This window comes from Falco biarmicus, chromosome 4, assembly GCF_023638135.1.
Source record: "Falco biarmicus isolate bFalBia1 chromosome 4, bFalBia1.pri, whole genome shotgun sequence".
Classification (NCBI taxonomy): Eukaryota; Metazoa; Chordata; class Aves; order Falconiformes; family Falconidae; genus Falco; species Falco biarmicus.
Genome location: NC_079291.1, coordinates 105,706,742 through 105,732,027, shown reverse-complemented (window position 1 = coordinate 105,732,027; position 25,286 = coordinate 105,706,742). Strand labels below are relative to the sequence as shown.

At 51.7% G+C, this 25,286-nt stretch overlaps 1 protein-coding gene across 1 annotated transcript in view; it reads left to right on the top strand.

The window, feature by feature from the left end:
- DNAH1 (dynein axonemal heavy chain 1) overlaps positions 1-25,286 on the top strand; it is a 64,764-nt gene that overhangs the window by 38,604 nt on the left and 874 nt on the right. Inside the window, 35 exon segments of the mRNA XM_056335106.1 lie at positions 34-194; positions 922-1,079; positions 1,217-1,390; positions 1,759-1,797; positions 2,897-3,075; positions 3,901-4,131; positions 5,487-5,683; positions 6,102-6,237; positions 7,412-7,620; positions 8,411-8,582; positions 8,939-9,130; positions 9,676-9,786; positions 10,878-11,063; positions 13,135-13,326; positions 13,788-13,955; positions 14,569-14,760; positions 15,178-15,309; positions 15,557-15,682; positions 16,179-16,298; positions 17,110-17,259; positions 17,655-17,815; positions 17,924-18,149; positions 18,234-18,429; positions 19,024-19,175; positions 19,652-19,848; positions 20,247-20,391; positions 20,836-20,994; positions 21,434-21,565; positions 21,749-21,919; positions 22,320-22,499; positions 22,588-22,764; positions 23,505-23,675; positions 23,868-23,998; positions 24,332-24,476; positions 24,740-24,946. Coding sequence (XP_056191081.1) covers positions 34-194; positions 922-1,079; positions 1,217-1,390; positions 1,759-1,797; positions 2,897-3,075; positions 3,901-4,131; positions 5,487-5,683; positions 6,102-6,237; positions 7,412-7,620; positions 8,411-8,582; positions 8,939-9,130; positions 9,676-9,786; positions 10,878-11,063; positions 13,135-13,326; positions 13,788-13,955; positions 14,569-14,760; positions 15,178-15,309; positions 15,557-15,682; positions 16,179-16,298; positions 17,110-17,259; positions 17,655-17,815; positions 17,924-18,149; positions 18,234-18,429; positions 19,024-19,175; positions 19,652-19,848; positions 20,247-20,391; positions 20,836-20,994; positions 21,434-21,565; positions 21,749-21,919; positions 22,320-22,499; positions 22,588-22,764; positions 23,505-23,675; positions 23,868-23,998; positions 24,332-24,476; positions 24,740-24,946 — 5,775 coding nt within the window.

Below are 25,286 nucleotides of genomic sequence, written 5' to 3'. Positions count from 1 at the left end.
ATGGTTATGCTGCATTGCTGATTATGCTTCTAGGTTCTCTGCATTGGTCCCACTGGCACAGGGAAGACTCTCACAATTACAGACAAGCTTTTGAAGAACTTGCCTCTCAGATACATCACCCACTTCCTGACATTTTCAGCACGCACCTCTGCTAACCAAACCCAGGATCTCATCGACAGCAAACTGGAAAAGAGGCAAGTTCCTTTTCTATGTTTGAGAAGGCAGTATCCCTACGCTTAGTGTGTCTATCAACTTGGCCATCTAGTTTCATCCCAAGACCTGAAGGGGCCCCAAAGACACACAGCTGTGGATAGCAAATAGGACACACAGCTGTGGATAGCAAATAGGACACACAGCACATCTGAGCTGGGGTTGTGAGAGCCAGTAATGACTTCATAGAATGGCAAGAAAGTGAGGATCATTAGTGAGGGTCTGTAAAAGTTGCTCCAATTCTAGTTATTCCAGAAATACTACATTTCACAGCACAGGTGTTTGCAAACCCTGGTGTGGGATTTTTATAGAAACTGATGAGGGGAGAAAATGTGGCTGCTGACTCCCAATCCTACTCCCCATGGTTAACAGTTTCCCTCTTGCCTCCCTGGTCAGCCACTGTGGTTTGAAGTTTCCAACAGATTCATGGGCTCAAGCTTTGCTTTTATTCGTATGCATTTATTCATTGACATTGTGCATAAGTAGGCAAAATTTCACTTGTGTTTGGAAAGAAGCCAGTGCCTCAAACATTTCTCTGAATCTTTTCTGTGCAAAGGCCCAAATAAAGGGGTATACGGAGTGTCAAGCGGAAGGATAGGTGAAACTGCTGTCCTAGGAAGCCTCTGGAGAAAAAACTGCTTTGGGATCAAGTTAAGAGTATCTTTGCAATAGGAGTTGTCCTGCATCCTTACACGGCTTCTGTCTTTACAGGCGGAAGGGTGTGTTCGGGCCTCCAGTTGGGCGGTATTTCATATTTTTTATTGATGACTTGAACATGCCCGTGCTGGAGAAATATGGTGCTCAGCCACCTATTGAGCTGCTTCGGCAGTGGATGGACCGCCAAGGCTGGTACGACAGGAAACAAATAGGTAGGATGCAGATCCTTTGCCTAGTACTCTTGGCAGAATTGGCCCTGTTAGGTAGATGTGCATACCTGCTGCGGAGATTTGTGGCGAGGGTTTTTAGCTACAACTTCACATTCATTCGTGATTTTTGACTCTTCAAGGTACTTTTAAGAAGCTGGTAGATATTAATTTTGTCTGTGCCATGGGACCTCCTGGAGGGGGAAGGAATGCTGTCACTCCACGCTTCACTCGCCATTTCAACTACCTCTCCTTCACTGAGATGGAAGAAAGCAGCAAGAAGATTATCTTCTCCAGCATCCTCAGCAGCTGGATGGGTAGGTTCTGCAGACAGCTGCCGCCTCCTCATGCTGCGAGTCAACCTGATGATAATGGAGATTGGAAGGGGAGCAATTAATAGCGATGGTCTGATCAAAGTGTTGGAAGCTGGAACTTGCAGTAGTTGCTTGAAGATGCTTTTGGGAAAGTTTTGTTTGAATCTTGACAAACAGAGAATTCATGCACTGTTTAGACTCGGGGCCAAACTGCTGGTGCAAATCAGCAAACTTCAACTTTGGCTCTCACAGTTCCATAAGGTATCCTATAGCCTCGGCCTTTCAAAGAGGATTTTGTTTGTGATGAATGACACAGATATCTTTCATCTCAGTATGTAAATCTGTAACTCAGTTTTTTTGCCTTTTTCTAGCTGGACTCCTAGGAGAAAGAAGTTACAGAGATCCAGTGCGTAAGTAAGAGCAGAAAGATAAGAGAGAGAGGGAGAGACTGTGAATGGAACAAGCTGATGGGCACAGCATGGCATAGCTTACCTGTGCTTTCAGCAGGCAGGCACTTGCCCAGACAACAGCCTTCTGTGGAAGCAGAGCCTTCTGTTACTCTCCATCTGCTGCTGCCTGTGGACAGCTGAGCAGGGTGGATCTAAGCATGGTGCTAGAGCCACCCAGAAAAAAGGGTTCATTTGGAGTGAAATGAGTCCTCTCATAATTGACAAGGTGGGAATTTAGGATCATCTTTGCAAATGTGCCCTCATCTGCAAACTGCCAGTAGGAAGGAATGAGAATAGTGAGCTATGAGAGAAGCAAAGCAGAGCTTTCTGAGTGCTTCCAATATTCACAAGCATCAGTACCTGACTATGAGCTTAGGGGCATACTGAGGCATCTAGCTGTGATTTAAAAAGAAATTAAAAGAATTTTGGAAATAATGCAGAAACATACAAAATACTAAGTCACAGGGCTCCAAGTTTGTTACAGACACTCCTTGGGAAGTAATTGAGGGGGGGGGGGAAGTATTTTATGCTCTAAAACTGGCAGCTGTGTTTAAATCTTGCTAGACTATTGCATAAGAAATTATTCCTCAGTGACTTTGCATATGCTAAGCAAAATGAATTGCGAGGTGGTTTAGCTAAGAGGGCACTCACACCTTCTAGCTTAAAACTATCTGAGACTCTACTGTAGGAGTACAAGGAGGGAGCAGGAAAGCTTGTCTGGAATATTTCAAGTAGGCACCAATTACCTGTCTGGCAGTGTTTCCTCTCTCCTTGGGGTGCATGAAGTCTTAACACTGCAGAACTGTTGTGATACATTCTCTTCTCTCCCCAAAGTTGATTCCTTTGGGTTGGGAAACTCATTGGCAAACTGTCCACTGCAGTGAGCAGGTGCTTGGTCAGGTCCCCACAGTCTCTGCATAAGTAAGCAGAAGAAAAGTGTGTTCCTGGCCAAGCCCTAGCAACACCTCTGCCACTCAGTGCCACCTGTCTGCACTGCTAGGACCTTCTCAACCCAGAGTCACCACCTTGACATCCTCTCCACCTTCCTCTGTCTCTACAGCAGGAGCATTTGCAGTTAAAGACTTAAACGAGCCCTTGGTTGATGCCAGTATCCGCTTGTATTTGACCATCACATCCCAGCTGCTGCCCACACCAGCGAAGTCACATTACACCTTCAACCTGAGAGACCTCTCCAAGGTGTTCCAGGGCATGCTCATGGCTGAGCCCAGCAAGATTGAGGTGAGTCCTTCCATCAACACAGCCATGCCACTCGGGGGAAGACCAGAAATGTTCCAGTTAAGGGTCTCATTGACAGGCCTGCAAACAGGCCTCGATTTCTTGTTGAAGCTGCATTTTGGTACTGTTCAACGAACGTGGTGATCTTCCCTTTGGCTATATTGCCTAGTACCAGTAGTGAACAGACCTGTCACGCCACCCCAGCCCTGCCTTGGCATGGAAGCAAGCACAGGGAGCCAGTATACACAGCCTGGCCATTCAGAGCTGGATGGAGCCATAGGGGACCAGACAGGAGGCCACACAGGAGCAGAAGTGTTTTCCTGTTACCAGCTTGTAGCAATGGAGGCTTCTGCCCCTTCAGCTCTCCTGAGGGACCTTGTTCTGGCTCCGGTCTAGCTGGTAGACATTGTCTTATCACAAGAAATACTTGGGACCCTGGTTCTGTGCTACACTGGAATAAAAGGATCTTTCCAAAAAGAGACAAGAACTTCTGAAAACAGTAAAAATTAAATCAAACTGGGGGAAAGATAAGGACAAACAACATGAAATTAAAATCTCTCAAAGAAAGCCTGACATATGGACAAATAGAAGGGGGATTAGCCAAAGCTGTAATGAGCTCCCTGCAAAGCAGATGTTTTGACAAGAGTTGATTTTGAGAAGGAGAAGGGAATGCAGTTTCCTCCGCCCAGTTCTTTCCCCACTCCAACAGCTTTGTAGCAGGAGTGGAGCTGGCCCCACGCCACGCAGGAACCAGCTTTCCTGACAGCAAGGCTCTTAATAATTCTCTGCTTCTCTCATGGGGGCTGTTTTGCTGGGATCTCTTAACAGAACAAACTGCACCTGCTAAGACTGTGGTACCATGAGAGCTGCCGGGTCTTCTGTGATCGTCTGGTCAGCAAGGAGGACCGGGCTTGGTTTGACAACCTGATGAAGAGTATGATGGAGGAGCTAGGCAGCACTTTTGATGAGGTTGTCCCCTCCCAGCCAGTTCTGTTTGGAGACTTCATGGAGCCAGATGCCGATATCAAACGGTACAAAGCCATTGACAGCCAGGAAAAGGTAAGGGCCCTGGGAATCGTGATGTAGTGAACTATGTTCGCATCTTCCAAGTGTTCTGTAAACAAAACAGTTAATAGCAACCATGGGGCTGCTTGAGTTGAAGGTGTCTGGAATCACAAACCCTCTCAGGGCTCTCCTGTGAAATCCTACCCCAGATATGGATACTGGCTGCATTTGGTGTGATGAGAAGTTGAGGTGGAACAAGCTGTCTCTGCATTGCCATCCTGGGGGCAGCCTGCTAGGCCAAATCTCCCAGATGAGCTGCTCTTGGGACTGAAAAGTGAAATTGGCTGGAAAGAAATGGCACATTACTCCCAAACAATACTACTTTTGCTATTAAAGACTTCACAATTGACCTTTACAAGTAATTAATGTTACTGCCAGATTCCCTGTTGAAAAAGATACTGCGAGTACTTTGGTAGTGATAATTAAGCAAAGGCAATGAGCAGTGCGTTTTGCAGTCATTATCAGAAACAGATGATTATCCTGTCGTCTCTCCTCTTGTGATAGCTGTGTGACAAGGACTGGTAATTAACTGAGCTTTCCAATCTCTTCTGCAAAGTAGGTAGGCCTGTACCCCACTGAGGTGAGCACAGCTGAGGCAGCCAGACTTACCGAGCTGCTGTACAGTCCACTGATGCGCATAGGACTTTGGCGTCTAGGCAGGGATCTCAGTACTGTATGAATGCCAGCTGATGTTGCTTGCCCAGGTTCACAGTGAGATTGCTGAGGGGGTAGGACCAAATCCCAGATGCCTTGGTGCTTCATCTCATGCTCTGGCCCAAGGTTACTGTTAGAGAGCCCTGGAAAAGGCAGGAGATGCTGCTCCTGCAGCTATTCTGTGTGATGGCTGGACTGGGAGAGGAACATGCTTCTCTACCTGTCCACAGCCAGCAGTATTTTCTTCCAGCACTTGCCCTTTCCAACCAGGATCCTAGCTACAGCATGCAGCGGTCAGCTATAGGGCAAGGAAGCTTGCTCTCCCAGAGGGAGGCCCTGGAACAGTGTGGATCAGGCAGCCATAAACTACTTTATTTTGAACTATGCCTTGCTGTTTCTCCAGGCAAACAGCACTGTTGGGAACAGCAGACCTTAGGCACTTGCCTGAATTAGTTTAAGATCACCATCCAGCAGCTGCTGCCACCACCCCTACCTAAATTCAGCCTAGTGCAATGGCAGCTCCTATAGGAGCACAGAGTAAGGAGAACCATCACCTCACCACAGGCAGCTGCTCCCAGACCCTGCTGAGCACCAGGCTCTGCCCTCCTAGAGCCTTAGGTGTGCTTACAGGCAACCGCCCCCTTCCTCACAATTGCTTTTATCTGGTAGCCACAATTGACTGTTTCTGCCCACAGCTGAAGCTTGTGATTGAGGATTACCTGGAGGAGTACAATCAAACCAACACCCCAGAGCTGAAGCTTGTGCTCTTCATGGATGCGATACAGCACATCTGCCGAATCAGCCGGATTCTGCGGCAGGCTCCGGGGAACGCTCTTCTGCTGGGTGTTGGGGGAAGTGGGAGGCAGTCTCTCACCAGATTGGCATCACACATGTAAGTAATGCACCCCTATGCGCATAATGTGGAACAGCTCCACTGGAGCTGCCTCCAGAGAATCTTTTCCTGCCCTTCCTGCTACTGGTTACATGTTTTTCTGGTTGCTGACTTCAGATTTCACACTCAAGAGCTAGGGCTCAGTTAACATGGACATCTACACTGGAAAAATTGGACTCTTTCACCTGCTAGTAGCTTGGGTTACTTCTCCCAGTTTCTAGCTAGCTCAGGTATCTCTGCCTTGAGTAAAACATGCCCTTGGGTTGGTGACCGAACATGCACAAGGGCAGGTGTGTGCTCAGGACTCATTGCAGGAACACAACTTGTTTGGGTTGCCTGAGTCCAAAACACATACTCGGGAATGACAGAAGAGGAGATTTTAGTTCAGTGTAACTCCACAGGCTTCTTTTTCCTTTAGGGCAGATTATGAGTGTTTCCAGATCGAGCTGTCCAAAAACTATGGCATGACCGAATGGCGAGATGATGTGAGGAAGATCATGATGAAGGCAGGCCTTCAAAGTCTACCCAAGACATTCTTATTTGTAGACACACAGGTACAGGAGTATTAGCTTGGTGGACTCCATCTCAAATGGAGTCAGAAACACATCTCTAAGCTCAATAAATTGCCTTAAAAGGGATTGCGGAGCTTGATACAAACCAGGCACCACTTGTACTTCTGAAGTAGCCCACCTTCATCATCTTATAAAAAAGTCCCCGGGAAACTAAAAGTGGTACATTTGTTGCTAGAGGGACTGTGGAGCTGTGAATGGGGTGATTCTTCTGTTGCTCGAGGAAGACTCTTTCAGCTCCATCCAAGGGTTTTGTGGGATCAAAGATTTTAGACCCAGGTGCCTGAAGCTAAGCACTACACTGACCGCTGATACTAGTAGTCCTAAGTCACATCATTCTCTTTCTTTTCAAAGATACCCATAGATTTAGGACCTTATGCCTGCTGGTTCCACAGGATAATGTCGGCTTGTTACTGTGAACTGTTACTTGCTAATGACAAGGCCAGCTTCTGGAATTCACAGTTATGTTCCCCATAGGCTTTTTGACTGCCTTCATTATCATAGGAACCAAGTCCCTTCTGGCAGTGCCCTAAGCAGTGAGATGAGCATCTGTCAAATGCTGCTTGCTCTTGCATCCTTTTCCCTGCAGTGAGAAGCATATGTGGGAGAAGAGGAGCATGGGAGGGTACATTTAGGCAAGTAGATGGATTCTGTGTATTTCTGATTTAGCAAAGGTGGAGAGGTGAGTGTAGCTCTGGAGGGATATAATCCCACAAACTGTGACACATCCCTACGATTACTCTGTCTCCCACATCGATGAGATTTATCCTAATAGTGAAGTGCTCTGTGCTGGATGAATGAAGACCCAGAGCAACCTGGTGTCTGGGATCTGCTTGCAGATTCACTGCAAGGCAAGGAGCGAGGCCCTGAGCTCAATTTGTCTGTAAGGAGACGGCGAATGGGCAGAAGGATGTTTGTCCCCAGACACACAGCCTCATCCCTGAAATGGCTGAAGATGGCTGTTCAATTGGAAATGCTGGACAAGGGTCAGGGTGTGCTTTGGTGGAGCTGAGTGATCACAGAAATTATTTCTTATAACAGAGGCAGAGGGCTGTATTTATCCAGAAGTGATCTCTGTGGTATGTGGAGACATGACTGTCTTATGACGTACAAAACTGCTTTATTTCCTCCCCTCCCCCCATCCCCATCACCTACTTAGATTAAAGATGAATCCTTCCTTGAGGATATCAACAACCTGCTCAACTCAGGTGACGTTCCCAACATTTATGACCCTGATGATCAAGAACAGATCATGACGGCTATGAAGCCCATTGTTCGAGATCTAGGGCAGCAGCCCACCAAGGCCAATTTGATGGCCGCATACACAGGACGAGTTCGCAGCAATATCCACATGGTCCTGTGCATGAGGTATGGTTCAGGCGTAGGACTCCGTACTGTCAATGTTAATTACTCCCTCCTTGTCCTTTGCCTTGCATCACTTTGTCATGGCACCTTTGTTTCCAAGCCCCTGACTTTGGAGAAGGAATACCATTTGCATACCACCTTCCCATAGGACTGGATACTTTTTTTTTAATGCTTTGCTGGTTTCAAGATGAAATTTGAAAACTTTAAGAGTATGATTGTATGTGATAAAGATTAAACATAAGCTTCCTCCTCCCTCATGCACCATTGAGCTGTTTGTTACAAAAATATCTTGCTTGAATTTGGGGCTCAGTTGCACCATGTTTACTCATGAATCTAGTGCATAGTCCATGGGCAGCTTGCTTGCTTGCAGGAGGGCTGCCAGAAGGTACAGGGCATTCTCAGTGCAAGTGGAAGCATCGGGGCTGTGATTTTGGTCGGGTGATGGATGCAATCTCTGAATTCACCTTGAAATAGAATTCAGATCACATTTATTTCTTATACGAGAAGTGTTCTTTCTAGGGAAGGACTCGTAAAACATCACCCCACTACCATCTTAATATTTCCAGAATATACCCAGGACTTCCACAGAGTATGTTGTGATGTGTGCCTTAGGACATGCAGCTCACTGCCGCAACTTTCATTCCCCATTTCCCCTCCCACCTTCTTCCTTGGGTATATTCCACTCCTCCTTAATCTGTTAAGAGTTCAGGAGGGTTCTAGGGAACTAGGAAAGCTATTTTATCCCTCTGTTTATAGCTAGTTGTAACATCTCTTTTCTGCATTTTTCCCTCAGCCCTATTGGAGAAGTCTTCCGTGCACGCTTGAGACAGTTCCCCTCCCTTGTGAACTGCTGCACCATTAACTGGTTTAATGAGTGGCCTGCTGAAGCCCTGCAGTGCGTTGCCTTCTCCTTCTTGCACGAGATCCCCCATCTTGGTGCCCGTACTGAAGATGTCAATGGGATGGTAGGTGCCACACTCAACACACAAAACACAGCTCCTGTATGCTCAACATGCCATGTCTCTAGATGCACGTAAGCAATAGATGCAGGGCATACCTGCAGAAAGGTCCTACACTGTAGCAGAAACATTTAACGGCAGGATCATTCAAATACAGAACTGGTTAGCCTTTGTATGCCTTGAAATGAGCATGTCCCTTTGTCACCCTCTCTGTGGCACTGAAGCCCACATGCATATATAAACAGTGCTGTGACTGTATACTTAGGCTCTTTGTAAGCCTTTTGTGCTCTCTATGGGCATCACATAGACTTACCTACATGTTCAGTAACGACTAAGATTGTTTCTGTCCTTTCTCCTTGTAGGTTGAAGTATGTGTAGAAATCCATCAGAGTGTGGCAAAGAAGTGCCAAATGTACCTAGCAGAGCTGGCCAGACACAACTATGTCACTCCCAAGAGCTACCTTGAGTTCCTCAGCGTCTTCAGTTCCCTGATTGGAAAGAAGAAACAGGAACTAGAGATAGCCAAGAACAGGATGAGAAGTGGCCTGGACAAGGTTTGTCCCTCACACCCAGGAGAGCTTTGGGCCCCCCTTATCTGCTCTGAGCAGTGTATTTGTAGCTGCAGAGATACAGTGAGATGCCCTACACATCTCCTGTGTAACAGGAGAAAACTCTTGCTAAAGCAAATGAGAACTATGCCTTCTGCCAGGGCCAGTCTTTCTGAAGGTCTGAGACTGTAACAGCTCGAAAAGAATAATGGTCCCCAGTCTTTGAGGACCACAGACCTTTCCTGTAGCTCATCATCTCTCAGGATGTTCCTTATTAGCCTTTTACTTGAAAACCCTGTAACAGCAACGTTGTTCTGCTGACTGATTGCCACGAGCTTATGTAGTAATGCCCATTGTGTGCAGGCATTACCATTAGGTACTACTGTCTATAAGCACACCCAATGCCAGATGGTTGCTTAAACAGGGGCCAGGGCAAGAGCTGGTTTGTACAGCCTGACACTGCGCAGGGAGCACCTATCAGGGCAGCGCAGCCCTTTCCTAGGGCTTTCCGTGGCTGCTGTCGGTCCTCTTGCTCTGGTCTGCTCCCACAGCTCCTGCAAACGGCAGAGGATGTAGCAGGGATGCAGGAGGAGCTGGAGTCTGCCCGCCCTCTCCTGGCACAAGCAGCCAAGGACACACTGGCAACCATGGAGCAACTGCAGGTACAACTTGCACTTTGCAAGTCTGACTGCTCAGACTGAGGACAGCTCAGGGAGGCCGTGCGGGGACTGTACAAAACCTGCTTGATGTAGCAGTAAGAAGGTCTCCGATTAACACAGCAGGTATTTATGCAGAGCAGCACTGCCAGCAAGAATGGCCTTCTGCTGGGGTCCCTGGTGTTGTTGGGGGCTAGTCACAACCAACCAGCCAGTTGCTAGCAGAAGTGATGGCTCACATGCTTCTATCTGCAACCACAACCCAGGGATCAGTCAGGCAAGCTACCAGCTCCCTTTTCTCACTGGTTTAGATCCTTGCATGAACTAGCATCAGTACTACACAATCATTGGGTGGCCCGAGCAGCTCTTAAGCCCAGACTGTTGTTGCTGAAAGGAATCATTCCCCCACGTCCCATTCCCAGTGAGTTGATCCAGCTGCAGCCTGCCCCTGCTAGCCCAAACCTCAGGGATCACCACACACAGTCACTCATGCCATTGCAGAAGAGGGAACTGTCCTGTGTTGGTTGTCACTACCTTCCCTCTTCATTGTGTCCCTTCCTGCCCATCTACTGTGGGATGGCCAGACTGAGACAGAGGGAGCAGCAGAGGCAGTAACATACAGCTCTGCAAGCAAAGGGGAAGGAGTCTGTACATAGCAGATAAAGATTTGGCTATATACCACATTCCCTTTACACCTCCTAGTAGTGTTTTAACCCTGGAGTTAGGCAAAACCAACAGTTTTAGAAACAAAACCATCAGCATATCTTCTTATTCCTCCATCTCCTTATGGATTTCCATCTCTGGGCATCCTCTCCCTGTGCCAATAGGGAAAAGGGCTAGAGCAGCTAATTCCTGCAGGACTAACACCATTCCAGACACAGCCAGGGCTTGTGGATGATCTCTACAGGCTGACAAAAGCCTCCTGCTGGTATAACACATGAAGGGAATCCACTCCAGCAGTTAGGCCCCAGCATGTCTCTGCTGGAAGAAAGCACATGACCTGCCAAGGCAGTTGTGATATTTACCTAGCAGTGCTCAGCCAAGCCAAAGGTGTGCTCCAACTCCAGCATGCTTCTGAGGCTGTCTCTTTGCTGCAGGTAGACACAGCTGTGGCTGAAGAGACAAGAAGTGCTGTGCAGGCTGAGGAGATGAAAGCCAAAGTGAAAGCTCAGACAGCCCAAGCCATTGCAGATGATGCTCAGAAGGACTTGGCTGAAGCCCTCCCAGCTCTTGACGCTGCTCTCGCCAGCCTGAGGAACCTCAACAAAAGCGATGTTACAGAGGTAACTGGGTTGAGGGGGAGGGTGGCAGAGCTGGGTCTGGTCTTGGACAACCTCTCACTTTGCAGCAATTCCCCTTCTACAGGCTTGCAACATACCCAGCCTTTTCCAGTATCTCCATCCATCCCCCTGGGCTCACAGTCTGGGCAGCTGCCCACGCAGCTTCTCAGCTCCAGTCCTTCAGAAGCAAAGAGCTTTGAAGGGCAGAGGCAGCAACTGGCTCCTGGGTGTTTCTACATGTTGTTTCCAACTTGTGCCGGAGAGGTTATCAAAGAGGGCTCACCCCACAGTGCCTGTCCATGGGAGTAGAAAACAGGCAGTACCACAATGCAGCCATGAGTACTGACCGCACAGCACAGGGACAGATCTAGCAGCCCACTGTCTGAACCAGCAGGTTCTTTTGAAAGGGGATCCACCACAGGCAGAGAACAGGCAACAGCTGGTGGGCTGACTTCAAGGAGTACTGGCTTGGAATAGTATAGTCGGAGAAAGGAGGGCAATTCTGAGCCTGGCAAGTATCACAGCCCACAGCTAAGAAAGCAAACTCGGCAAGTACAGGACTTCACCACACAGGGGCAGGCTTATTGCTCTACAGTTGTGAATGACAGACCTTTTTATTCCCCACAAAAGATACAAAACTCCTTTCCCCAGAAGGAATCAGTCCTCTAGCCCCCAGCACCCATCCTCTTGTAGAATTGGCATGAAAAGTCTCCTGTCTATACAAGCCTTCCAGTGCCAGCACACAAGATGCATCGATTTCTTAGACGTCATTTAACCCACCCACCAGCTTTGGGCAACTCTTCATTTAAGAAATGAGCTCCGTGCGTCTTTTGAGTTCAGCTGCTGGGCCATGTCCCAAGTAACCTGTCACTGGAGCCAGGACCACCAGAGTTCTCTCCCAGTCCAGTATTGATGACCCAGCCCAACCAAAAGAGGACACCACTTCTGTGGCAGGGAGCGAGCATCCCTTTGACCTACTCCCTTTGCGCAGGGCAGCTCCATCAGCGGTCCCTTGGAGGAAGCTGACACCTGCTTCTCCAGCTCTTCCACCACCTGTCTCAGCTGATCCTCACTGCTTCTAGGTCCATATGAGCCTTCCTTAAGTCCTGCTTCACCACTTGCTCCTGCTCTTCTGAATACCTCAGCTGCTGCCACAGTTTGGCTGTCCAAGCCTGCAGCTTGCTGTGCCACCAGAGCTGACGGTCACGATAGTCCTTCACCTCCTGCTGCAGGGCCTCCAGAGAGGGACCCTCATCCTCCAGTATCATGCTTAGGATCTGTGGGACCCGACAACACATCTGCAATGCCCGCCTAAGGGCTTCTCCGTCCTGGATGGTCTTGCCTGCAGCCAGCAAGGCATCATAAGCCTCCACCTTAGCTGAGCTCAGCGCTCATTCACTGCACTGCAGAACGACTCAAGGAACTGCTTTGTCTGAGGGCAGTCAAAGTCCTTCTCACAGAGGGTGTCTGCATGAGGGTAGATCAGCCTCAGCGTCACCATAAATTGTGCTCCTCTGTTGACTGTGTCCAGTGGGAAAGTCTGGGAGTGTCTCTGGCTGAGCGTGGCAAGGACAGTCAGCACCAGAAGGGAAAAAGCAGGAGACATCCTTAAGGGTTCTGACACCCACAGCCATCTCAAGGGTGCTGCAGCAGCACCCCTAGCTGCCTGCTTGAGGAAACACTCAAGCAGTCCCTCCACAAGAGCTGCAGCCCGGCTCATGGGGTGTAGCACTGCTACAGTAGGGTACAAGACAAATGAGAGCCCACAGAGCAAGGGAAAAAGCCTGCCCATACCCCATTTCCATACAACCTCCTCCCCAGGGCCATACAAATCTAGCTGCTTTGCTAAGACATCTTCAGCCTGTCAGAGCAGGCTTTTTCAGCCTACCTAGTTTGTTCCATGCCCTTTCTGATAACCAGGTTTCCCTTCAAATACCTCTGTCCTTCCTGCCTGTGCATTGCATCCTCTAAATGTCCTGCCTGTGATCCCAGTCTCCCCTGAGCCAGCTGAGGGAGGAGCACCCCATCTCTCCGAGAACCAGGCCAACCCACTGTCTCCATTTGGGTTTTGAAGGTACGTGCAATGCAGCGGCCTCCCCTCAGTGTGAAGATGGTGATTGAAGCAGTCTGCATTATGAAAGGAATCAAGCCCAAGAGGGTGGCAGGAGAAAAGCTAGGCTCCAAGGTGGATGACTACTGGGAGCCAGGCAGAAACCTTCTCCAGGACCCAGGGAAGTTCTTGGACAGCTTGTTTAAGTTTGATAAGGTAAGTGGTGGCAGAGGGAGGCTGCAAACAGGGATCAGGTATTGCCTCACAGAGATCCTTCTCACAGCAATGAAGCCTAAAGCTCCTTGTGGGCAACACTCTTCAGCAACACAGAGGATAAGGACATGTTTGGCCCGGAAGCCCTCGTGTCAGCTGGCTACGCTTCATTGCCTTGAGCGATGGGACCCAGATGTACAGGTCTTGCCCCTCTGCCCTTTCCATGTGGATGGAATGTGGGCTGGATGGCAGTGGTATGGGAAGGGATTTACCCAGTCCCACACCCATGCCTCCCAGGCCTCAACATGCAGCAATTTGACCTGTCTTGCTCCAGTGCAATGCCTTAACCACCCAGCCAGATCCTGGGCCAGGCTGCAGCCACTGGGGAAGCCCTTTGAGACCCTCCTGAGTCAAATCTCTAGCACCCTCATTACCAAACTCCTTTGTCCTACCATTCCTTGCAGGACAATATTTCAGACACTGTGATCAAGGCCATCCAGCCCTACATTGACAGTGAGGAGTTTCAGCCACCTGCCATTGCCAAGGTCTCAAAAGCTTGCACCTCCATCTGCCAGTGGGTGCATGCCATGCACAAGTACCACTTTGCAGCCAAGGCTGTGGAGCCCAAGCGGGTAAGAAGCAGTGTGACCCAGTTGCTGTAGGTGTTAGGGAACACAATACTAGCAGCCCCCTTCTGCAGGAGGTGCATGTTCTGCAGGTCAGGACAATGTTCAGACCAAGCCTTAGCAAAGCCAAAGCCTCAAAACCCATTAACATAATAAATTAGTAGAAATCAGCTTAGAATATGCTGGGCCGGAAGTGATACCTTGTTCTTTATGCTGAGTTCCTGGCTCAGCAGAAACTGTGCTTGGAGAAGCATTCCCACATCTCACTAGTGTTTCAACCTGAATCCTCACCAAGCCAGGCTATTTACTTACTATTGTTTTGGGACAAGCAGAGGAACTTTTCCTCCTGTTCACCAGTGGGCCACATCTTGAAAAGCCAGAAGGCTCCTGGCTCTTTGGAGTTATGCAGAAATGCCCTCTTCACCCTTACTTTTGTTCCTGGGCTTGCAGAACATCCCCCTGGAGTTAGGCAGGTCAACCTTTGTCATACTGGGACGGATCTCAGTATCACCTAGTGCTTTTATGGAAAAACAACTCTTGCTCCAAGGTCTGTGTCTTTTTGGGGAAGAGTCTGGCCACCTACCCCACATACCCACTTTTTCCTTGTGCATCTCCCCAGCGAGCCTGGCAGGAGGCAGAAGAGGACCTGCGTGCCACTCAGCAGGTCCTTGAGGAAGCCAAAAAATGCCTGAGAGAGGCTGAAGGTGGCATTGCCATGCTGCAAGCCAAGTACAAGATCTGCATAGCCAAGAAGGAGGAACTGGAGATGAAGTGCGAGCAGTGCCAGCAGAGACTGGGCCGTGCCGATATGGTAAGGGACAGAGCTGGGTTCTCCCTGCTTACATGAGACAACCTGATTTCAGGTCAGGCAGCACAATGATGAAAACATCTATGTGCCTGCAACTCATGACAATCCTCAGTTGAAGCTGCCTGGCCAGATCTCAGCATCACAACAGGGCTGGGGAAGCTAAACTAGCCAGGCACTGGCGTGAAAAGCAGCTGTCCTGCGCACAGCTTCTTCAGCCAGCAATGGGTCCCCAGGACAGCTGAGAGCAGCCCACTAATCCCAGGATTAAGTGCTCAAAGCTGGGGACAGAATTCAGGATACGGCAAGGGCCACCCTGCAACCTCTGATCACCAAAGTTACCTGCGGTATTACCCAGAGACCAGGTCCAGGACACAAGGTTAGACCACACAGCAGCTCTCATGTGTACAACCTATCCCACAGCTCATTAACAGCCTGGCTGATGAGAAGGTGCGTTGGCAGGACGCTGTAGAGAACCTGGATTACAAGATCAACAACATCACTGGGGACATGCTGGTTGCCGCTGGCTTTGTGGCGTACCTGGGCCCTTTTACAGTAAGTGTTCAATGTTCCCTGCAAGGGGCTCAGTTAGCTGCTCTGCTCTCCTGGCTTCTTGCTGTCGCTGGCCAGATCCACTGGGAGAAAAGAACAGGGCAGAAGGGTGCAAGACCCTCCTGAATCTCTCTCCATTTGTGCCAGAGGCTGCACAGGATCCCATTTGAATTAGAAAGCGGAGGATTAGGTGCTCGCAGCAGACTAGCTGCAACTAGAAGAAAAGCTATGATGGTGCTTCTCTCGGCAGGGACACTACCGTGTAGCACTATGCAACGAGTGGCTGAGGCAGCTGTCAGAGAACAACATTCCTCACACCAAGGAGCCAAACCTTATCAGCACCCTTGGAGACCCCATGGAAATCCGCTCCTGGCAGGCAAGTTGCAGAAAAACCTAACGCTTCAGGCTGAATGTGCCTCAAGCAAAGGCTAAAACACTTGGCTCACCACTCACTGGGACCAAAGGACAGACCCTGAACCAAACGGCTCAATGATGACCAAACGCATCCACACTGCGAGAACAGGAGTTGCTGCCAGGACTCCTTGTGGCATGAGCAGGAGAGGACCCAGCAGCATCCAGGGCCACGGCTCTGAGGGCATCAGCCTTAACCCATAAGGCTTCCCCTTTACAAGCCACAGGCTTAGAGCAAAGCCCTGGCCTTAGCCTGGCCAAGCCTAACTGTGCCAGCACAGCTCTGTCCCATGGCTCAGCCACTCGAGGCAGAGCTGCAGCTCTGGGCTCAGCTGCTGTTGGAGGGAGGTACCCTCACCACCATCCCTATCCACACACAGGGACCAGGGCAGCAAGGGCTTCTCTCTGGTCAGCTGTGTTGTGCTACCAGGTGTTCCCAACAGCTTTTTCTATCCCATTAGATTGCTGGTTTACCCAATGACACCTTGTCTGTGGAGAACGGGGTAATAACACAATTTTCGCAGCGCTGGACTCACTACATAGATCCCCAAGGACAAGCAAACAAGTGGATCAAGAACCTGGTAAGAGTTGTGTGGGGTAGAGCTAGGTCTGCCAGGGTAGGTGAAGCAGCTTTCTGTTAGGAGCTGCACAGAGCAGCCTCAGGATTTGGACTCTAGAGCTGGAAGACCCCCGCGCTGTCCTAGCCCGGCCTCCCCAGCACCAGACAGGCTCCACATCTGTATTCAGCCCAGCTGGATTTCCCTGCTTAGGGAGATCAGCACAGGGCAGGAGGAGCCCTACTGTAAGCGAGGCATCAGGTTCCCACGCTGGTTCTCCACTAGTGTCCTAGGGGCCTTGCATCCTTCACCACAGCAAACACTAGCATCCCCCCTAAGAGCCTTTAGGGTGGCCAGGGCAGAAGAGATCCACGGTAGCATTACCTGGGTAGGGAGCTGCCAGAGCACTAAGAACACAGACCACCACCTCCTCCCTCCGGGAGGCACCCACTGCCTTTTTTAAAGGGTCAGGTGGGAGGCTCAGGCAGCTGCTCCTGTTTTGCTCCCCCAGGGCTTTTCCCACCCACATGCTCTCACTTTGCAAGCAAATGAGCTCTCAGTTACCAGTGTGGGGCTCCACCAGGGCTATGGAAGTTTGAAGGAGGTTCTCTCTGTTCACCTCCCTTTCCTGCTGCCTCACTGAGCTGTCTCTAGTGCCTGGTGACATAGACTAAACTTGCCAAAATAGCCAAAAACTAGCCAAGCAAGAGAAGGTATTATTTCTGCTGCGCCAGGGAGCTAAATCAGCCCAGTAAGAGGTGTGCTATGCCCCAGAGCTGCATGTGAAGGTGGGCAGGACACTGCAGAGATCCTGCCCTCCTCTGCTGCCTTTCAGGAGAAAGTGAACAGCTTGGAGGTGGCCAAACTGAGTGACCGGGACTTCCTCTGCAGTCTGGAAAATGCCATTACCTTTGGGAAGCCCTTCTTGCTGGAGAATGTCAGCGAGGAGCTGGATCCAGCCCTCGAGCCTGTCCTGCTGAAACAGGTCCTATGTCTTGCCTTGGCAAGGAGGAGCAGTGGGTACCTGGTTGGGCTGTAAGGGGGCATCTGATCAGGGTGCAGTGGGGTCTAGTGGCTTTGTAGGTCTCTCGGAGATGCTGCCTGTTCTGTGCTCATCTTGGTCGGGGCTCCAACATGCTGGCAGCCTCCTGCGTGACCCAGTCTCCTGCCAGCAGGTGTCTTTGCCTGGGAGGCAGGGCCATGGAATACAGCTGCTCTGTCCAGGTTCAGGCCTTTGGGTCTGCCAGGCAGCTGTGAGTTCCTCTGTCCAGAGACACTTGAGACTCTGCCCTCACGGCAGAGCCCAGGGCGCAGCAGGATGCCTTTCCTCACAAAAGGTAGCCGTCCCAGCCTTCTTGTGTTTGTCCCTTGCGGGTACAGACCTACAAAGAGCAAGGCAACACTGTGCTGAAGCTGGGGGATACGGTGATCCCCTACCATGAGGGTTTCAAGATGTACATGACCACCAACCTGCCCAACCCTCACTACAGCCCTGAGGTCTTCACAAAACTCACCGTCATCAACTTCACCCTCTCACCCAGGTACCTGCTTACCCCATTAGCTGCCAGTGCTGCTCAGCCTCATTCCTCGCAGTCCTCAAATCTTTGGGCCTGTTGTCCCCACCCTTATCTCCATGGCTTTTGTTGTAGTGGCTTGGAAGACCAACTGCTGGGAGAAGTGGTGGCTGCAGAGCGGCCTGACTTAGAAGAAGCTAGAAAGCAGCTAATTGTTAGCAATGACAAGATGCTACAGGAGCTGAAGGAGATAGAAGACCAGATCCTGTATCGGCTCAGCACTTCTGAAGGAAACCCTGTGGATGACTTGGAGCTCATCAAAGTGCTGGAGGCATCCAAGCTCAAGGCAGGAGAGATCCAGGTCAGAGGTGGAGGTGCTCTCCCCCTGCAGCTGTGCATCCCCTGCCAGCACTGCACTAACCATAACACCTCTTCTGTCCTCCAGGCCAAGGTGACGGTGGCAGAGCAGACAGAGAGAGACATCAACATCGCCCGCCTGCAGTATGTGCCTGTGGCTGTCCGTTCGCAGATCCTCTACTTCTGTGTCTCAGACCTGTCCAATGTGGACCCCATGTACCAGTACTCACTTGAGTGGTTCCTCAGCATCTTCCTAATGGGGATCAGTAACTCCAAGAGAGCAGGTACCTGCCCAGAACAGCCCCCTCCTATCTTTTTCCTCACCCCACATTCCTGGTCTAGCGGCAGCAGAAGCTAGGACACCTGCACAGTCAAGGCACATGTGGACACTTGCATTGGCTCTCAGCATGGTCCAGAGCTGCCCCTAGTTGTGTCCACACAGAAGGTCGCAGCCTGGCCTCCGTTCTCTTCCCCACGGCTTCTCCGCTGCCCTGCCTGACCGGGTGGGCGGGATGGTAGCGCAGCGCCCAGGCACATGCCATCCTGGTAGTGGGGTGGCCCGGCTTGTCACAGAGCTGCCTCCACACAGGTCCTGGCAGCCTTCCCCGCCCAACAGCACCTCAGCCGGGGTGGTGGGTGGCAGGGCCCATGCGGGCTGCCATGGTGCAGTGGGGACTCGCTCCCAGCGCTGGGGCAGCATTTTCTGCCCTGTGCTGTCTTGCGGCCTTGTGCTTTCCCAGGGGTTTCTGTGCCAAGGCCGCATTTGACAGCGGCGTCTGTTCTTCCTGAGCAGGGTGCGGGTGCACCCCTGTGACCAGGACCCACAGCTGCCGTGGAGAGCACTCTCCACCCTCGTCTGGTTGTTGCCTTTTTTTCAGACACCCTGAAGGACCGGATCACGAACATCAACAGCTACATCACCTTCAGTCTCTACAGCAACGTCTGCCGTAGCCTCTTTGAGAAGCACAAGCTCATGTTTGCCTTCCTGGTTTGTGTCCGGATTTTGATGAATGATGGGCAGATCGATATGGTGAGCAAGTCACCTTGGTTCTTTGATGGGATATGTCAGGGCAACTCAAGACCAGCCTGTTCAGCCCCCTGGAATAGTGTGCCAGGGTGGAAAAGGAGCCTTGTTCCCTGGGGCTGAGGGCAGGCTTGGCAGGCTGGTGGGCAAACCTGGGGCCTCCCTCTTCACTCAGATCTCAAACAATTCCCTGTGTCTATATGGAGAGCTGCATAGCCTGAATCATCTGCAGCTTCTGCCAGTTTGCTGCTACGCTGCTGCAAAGTTTAGCAAGTTTGGAGGGAGCAGGCAGGGATCAGAAGACATAGAAATGCTAGTGGCAGCTGAACAGCGGTGTAGATCTCACCAGACCCTCCAGTTCACTTACTCCTTGACACACACACCTAGCAGGAGAGGCACTACAGCATTTTAGTTGGATATGGCACAAATCCGCATGCCTTAGGTAGGCTGTAATCCGTCACCATGTCCCGTCTTGTTCCCAGGACGAGTGGCAGTACCTGCTGTCAGGAGGGACCATAAAGGAGACCAGGGAGAACCCAGCTCCGGCTTGGCTGTATGAGAGAGCTTGGGGAGACATCCTGGCCTTGAGTAGCCTGAAGAACTTCTCTGGCTTTGCCAATGATTTTGCAGCCAACCTTGTAGCATTCAGGGCCATTTTTGACAGCCCCAAGCCTCACAGGTAAGTGTCCCCACTCTGTCAGTTTGTCTGTACTGCACCTGGAAGCTAATGGCTTCCCTGGGAGAGCAAGAGGAGCTGATCTAGCCACAGTGCCATGCAAGGGAGAGGACGAGGCATTGCCTTGTCTCCTCAAGGGTAGCCCTTGCCTGCCCATGTTGCTTGCCCAAGGCAGAGCCCCACAATGCCTTAGCCCAGCAGTATTTGGTGCTTCCCCAGAGGAAGCAGCTCTGGTTTGCCTGCTGAAGATTTCAAAGCCACAGGCAACAACCTCAGCCAAGTGACTGGAAGGTCCTTGTCCCTTCTGAAAGCCCAGCGGCTGCCTGCAGGTGCCTTGGGTGCTTCCTGGGGAGCTTCAGGATCTGCCACGTGCCCCCAGAATGCACCTAATTGCTTTGCAGAGAGCCCCTCCCTGGGAAGTGGGAAGCTGAGCTTGATGCCTTCCAGAAGCTGTTGGTTCTTCGGTGTCTGCGGGGAGATAAGATCACCAACGCCATGCAGGACTTCGTGGCGCTGCACTTGGATCAGCGCTTCATTGAGCCACAGGTAACCAGCCAAAGGGAAGCACTGGTGGGGCCAGGAGTGGAGCGGGAGGCCTCGAGCTTGCTGCAAACGGGTCGTCAACATTTTCCAACTGCAGTGAGGGTGCTCATGCCTCTCTGCAGCCACAGTATTCCCACAGTTGGGGCAACAGTTATATCTTAGACAAGGGACATCCTGCCTAATGTCCACCAGTTAAACACAGTGGAGAGGGGGCAGATAGTGCAGGTGTATGAGGGATGAATTTGTATGACAAATGGGAAAGTGATGACTGCTCTGATCCTAACGCTGCCAGAGGAGAGCTGTCCTAGGCCCTTACTGAATGTGGTTTTGGGCTTGGCACCCGAGCGCACCGGTGCCTTGTAGAGGAGCTGGAGGCCTGGCAAGGTGAGGATGTGCAGCATGGTGCCACTGCGGCCCCTCGTCTCTGACCAGCATTCTGCGTTGCAGACCACAGACCTCTCAGTTGTCTTCAGGGAGTCCACTGCCACCACCCCCCTGGTGTTCGTGCTGTCCCCAGGCACTGACCCTGCTGCCGACCTCTACAAGTTTGCTGAAGAAATGAAGTTCTCCCAAAAGCTCTCTGCCATTTCTCTGGGCCAAGGCCAGGTAAGCTGCTGTTACCCACCTGCAGCAGCACTGTCCTGCTGGCACTCCCAGTGATCTCACCTAGCTCCAAGCAGATCAGACACCCTTGCAGCGCAGTGAAAATGCCCTGCTACCCCAGGACCCTTACTCACCAACATTCTGTTAGCTGCAGAAGCCAGTTCGGGGCAGCTGCAGCGGTTCCCTCTGTAGTGCCTTCTAACTTCCCAAATCCATCCCCAGTTCCTGGGCTCCCTCCGCCCTCCCACACAGGCTTGCAAAAGCTGTAAAAGGGCCTTGGCTGTGCCACCAGACGGCAAAGATCCAATTGAGCCACGGTGACAAAGCCAGACTAGCTCTGGAAAGCTGTCCTTCCACCCAGCAGCTGTCTGCCTGTCCAGCTGAGCAGGGCACACCCTGCAGTGAACCAGAGTCTCTGAGTTCTTCTCATCTGCCTCCTCAGGGGCCCCGTGCTGAAGCCATGATGCACAGTGCCGTGGAGCAGGGCAAGTGGGTCTTCTTCCAGAACTGCCACCTGGCCCCCAGCTGGATGCCTTCACTGGAGAGACTTGTCGAGGGCATTGACCCCAGCAAGGTGAGCTGTTCTGCTGAGCAGCCTGCCCACTCTGGGGACAACAGGCAGGAGGCTGGAGCCCTGGGAGGAGCCCAGATCTAGTTCGATCCACAGGTTCCCCATAAAACTAGAGGATCAGTGCAGGAGCAGCTGCAGTGGCTGTGCCTGCGCTCTCTAAGCACTTGCTGCCTTCTGGCTTTCCAGGTGCATCAGGACTTTCGCCTCTGGCTCACCAGTCTACCAAGCAACCACTTCCCTGTGTCCATCCTCCAGAATGGCTCCAAGATGACCATCGAGCCCCCCCGCGGAGTCAAGGCCAACCTGCTCAAGTCCTACATTAGTTTCAGTGATGACTTCTTGAATTGCTGCCTCAAGGTAAGACTCAGGTCATGCTTTGGTTTGCTGTCCCCAGCCCATGCCTGCTCCAATGTATGCTTTCCACCTGGATATTGCTTCTCTCAAGACATAGGTCTTCTCTCCGCTAGCACTCTCACATTTTAGAGAAGGGCTGGTGGTATTTCTCGGAAGCTCGTATCTACTCTGCGAGCCAATTAAGTTTCACTTTGGGAAACAGAAGCAGCAGGATTGTGGAGGCCTGGGCTAAGACACTTGCAGCTTTCAAGCAAGGGGTTGGGCCACAGCCTTCACCTCTCCAGGCTCCAGCTGGAACTACTCAACTGGCACATGTCTGCCAGGTCCCAGCAGGAGCTGACTCCATCCAGGGATGCTTCCTCCCAAGCTGAGCACCTCTTATACCCTGCTCCCCTGCCCACAGGTTGCAGAGTTTAAATCTTTGTTGCTGTCACTTTGCTTCTTCCATGGGAACATGCTGGAGAGGAGAAAGTTTGGGCCTCTGGGGTTCAACATCCCCTATGAGTTCACAGATGGAGACCTCCGCATTTGCATCAGTCAGCTACAGATGTTCTTGAGTGAATACACAGACATCCCATTCAAGGTAAGTGTGTGAGCCGGCCCCTCCTGTCAGCAGGAACAGGCTTGTGATGCGTGTGTGGGTCAGAAAGCCACAGCAGAGTCCTTCGCAGGTTCTGAAGTACACGGCTGGGGAGATCAACTACGGTGGCCGTGTGACTGACGACTGGGACAGGCGCTGCATCATGAGTATTTTGGAAGATTTCTACAAGCCTGAGGTTTTAATTCCTGAGTTTGCCTATTCCGAATCAGGGATCTACAAGCAGATCAGTACCTCTTCTGACCTTGACGTAAGTACTCAAGTAACAAATTGCAGCTCATAGATCCAGATGGGTCATCATAGTGCAAAAGGGATCTACTCCTCCCTGAAACCCCCTGCATTTCCAGTGCCCTGAGGGAATGTAAGTTTGTAAGAAAGTGGGGATCTTCAGCTGTGTTCAGGAAGCTGCAAGATAAGGAAAATCTTTTCCCTGTGCTCAGGAGGTGGTAGCAGCTATACCAGAGTTCCCCAGCTGAAATCACTCTAAACCATTTTGGTAACACCTACCTAAAGTACCTGAGGAGCTCTGAAGGAGACACAGCAGGAGGGTCACTGCCAAGCTGCCTGTTCTCACAGCATGTGTTTCCTTCCGCACAAGTGCAATTTAACTCCCCAGCCAGAGCACAAACCACGGCCTCCACTCAGACACCAAACCTGCCTCAGGGGAGCTGCCACCCCGCCAGCCTCTCCAGCAGCCCAAGTCCCGCAGCAGCAAGCATTGCTCTGGGCACACATAAACTGTCCCGAAGTCAAAGCCACAAGTTGCATTTCCTGGTTGTGACGGGACAAAGAGCTGTGTAACAGTCAGATGAATGAACCCCAAGCACCAAGAGGAGGAGGATCTCCCGAGTCTGTGATCTGCTGGGTTTAGCTTATCCAGCAACACTGGTTTAGTAATCTCGTTCAGGCCAGGCCTGTAGCAGCCTGATGGGGCACTGCAGCTTTATCCCTGCGCTTTTGGCCTCACAGCCTGTGCGGGTTCCTCTCCAGGGCTACCTCCAGTACATCAAGAACCTGCCGCTCAATGATAGCCCAGAGTTTTTTGGTTTACATGACAATGCCAACATCACCTTCGCTCAGAAGGAGACCTTTGCTCTGCTGGGAGCCATTACGCAGCTGCAACCCAAGACCTTCAAGCTGGGAGTGTGCAGCAGGGAAGAGGTGGGTGCCCTGATCCCATCGGTGCTCTGGCAGCCGGTGCCCAGCACAGGCAGCAGCACAAACGCCAGCTCTCAGCAGGTGCCACCCTGCCTGCTGGGTGCCAGCAACGGCACTGCCATCCAGGCATTAGCTCTCCCCTTCCCAGCAGCCATGGCCAGAAGGATGCTCACCCACTTGCTGCCTTCCTTCTAGCTGGTGGAGGAGACCTGCAAGGACATCCTGGCAAAGCTGCCAGCCCCCATGAACCTGCAGGAGGTGATCCACAAATACCCGCTGCTCTATGAAGAGTCCATGAACACAGTGCTGGTACAGGAAGTGATCAGGTAAAACCACTGCGGGATCACGTCCTGGGCCAGGAACCAGCTGGTCCCTTGGTGAACAGCAGAGATGTGCAGGCCCCTGCCCCTCCCTGCCCCCCACCTTTGAGGAACTTCATTGCTGGACATGGCAGTGGGGTTGGCAGACAAGCTAACAACTGTCTTATCCCCACCAGGACCTTCAGCTGATCCCTGTCCTGTGGGGACTCATTGGTGTCTCCATCTGCTAACATCGGCAGTTCAGGGCTGGGACAGGGGTCAGCTATGAGACCCCGTTAAAGAGGAATGGGGCTGGCGGAGCTTCGCTCACGCAGCGATCCATACTCTCTTTCTCGGTAGGTACAACAAACTCCTGGAGGTGGTTGCTCAGACACTGAAGGATTTGCTGAAAGCTCTCCAGGGCCTGGTTGTGATGTCCTCTCAGCTGGAGCTGATGGCCAGCAGCTTGTACAACAACACTGTTCCCGAGATGTGGAATGCCAAGGTACGTGTCCCAGCCAGCCCAGCTGCCCACAGGAGCTCACCCCAGCCGGGGAACGGGTCACTAGTCACCACAGCTGGACTGGGCTGCTTCACATGGAGCTGCCTCTTACTCCCCTGCCTTGGACGTGTCTCCTGCCTAGTGCAGCTTGCGCTTGTTTCCAGCTCCAGGCTGGATGAACCTCTGGGCAGCTGTCAGCAACTGGGGCACAAGGTCCAGGATGTCCTTGATTGTGTTCAACACCTTCCTCTGTGACTGCCCCGCAGGCCTACCCATCGCTGAAGCCCTTGGCATCCTGGGTGAATGACTTGGTGCAGCGGATTGAATTCCTGCAGAATTGGGTCAGCCGTGGGATCCCCTCCGTGTTCTGGATCAGCGGGTTCTTCTTCCCCCAGGCCTTCCTCACTGGGACACTGCAGAACTTTGCCAGGAAGTCCGGCATCCCCATTGACACCATCTCGTTCAGCTTCAAGGTCAGTGAGCTGGAGGCTCTGGATTTTTCTGGGTTATTTTTGCAGTGTGCTGCTAGAAAGCCACAAAGGCAGCAGTTCTAGCCCTGGCCTGCCCAAGAGGTGAAGCCACTAGCTGCACTGCTGCCCACAGAGCCCGTCATCCCCTTGGTGCTCAGATACAGCCACCCACTGTCAGACACCTCCACAAGGCGAGCAGGGGCTTCTCCGCCTCCCCAGACCTGCTCGCATCCCCTGCCCCAGGCACGATGCAGGGTGCCCGAAAACCCAGCCCAGCCCACGGGAGAGCTGGGGCAGGCGCCCCTTCGGCAGCGCTGACTTAACCAAGAGCAGCCCAAGGGGG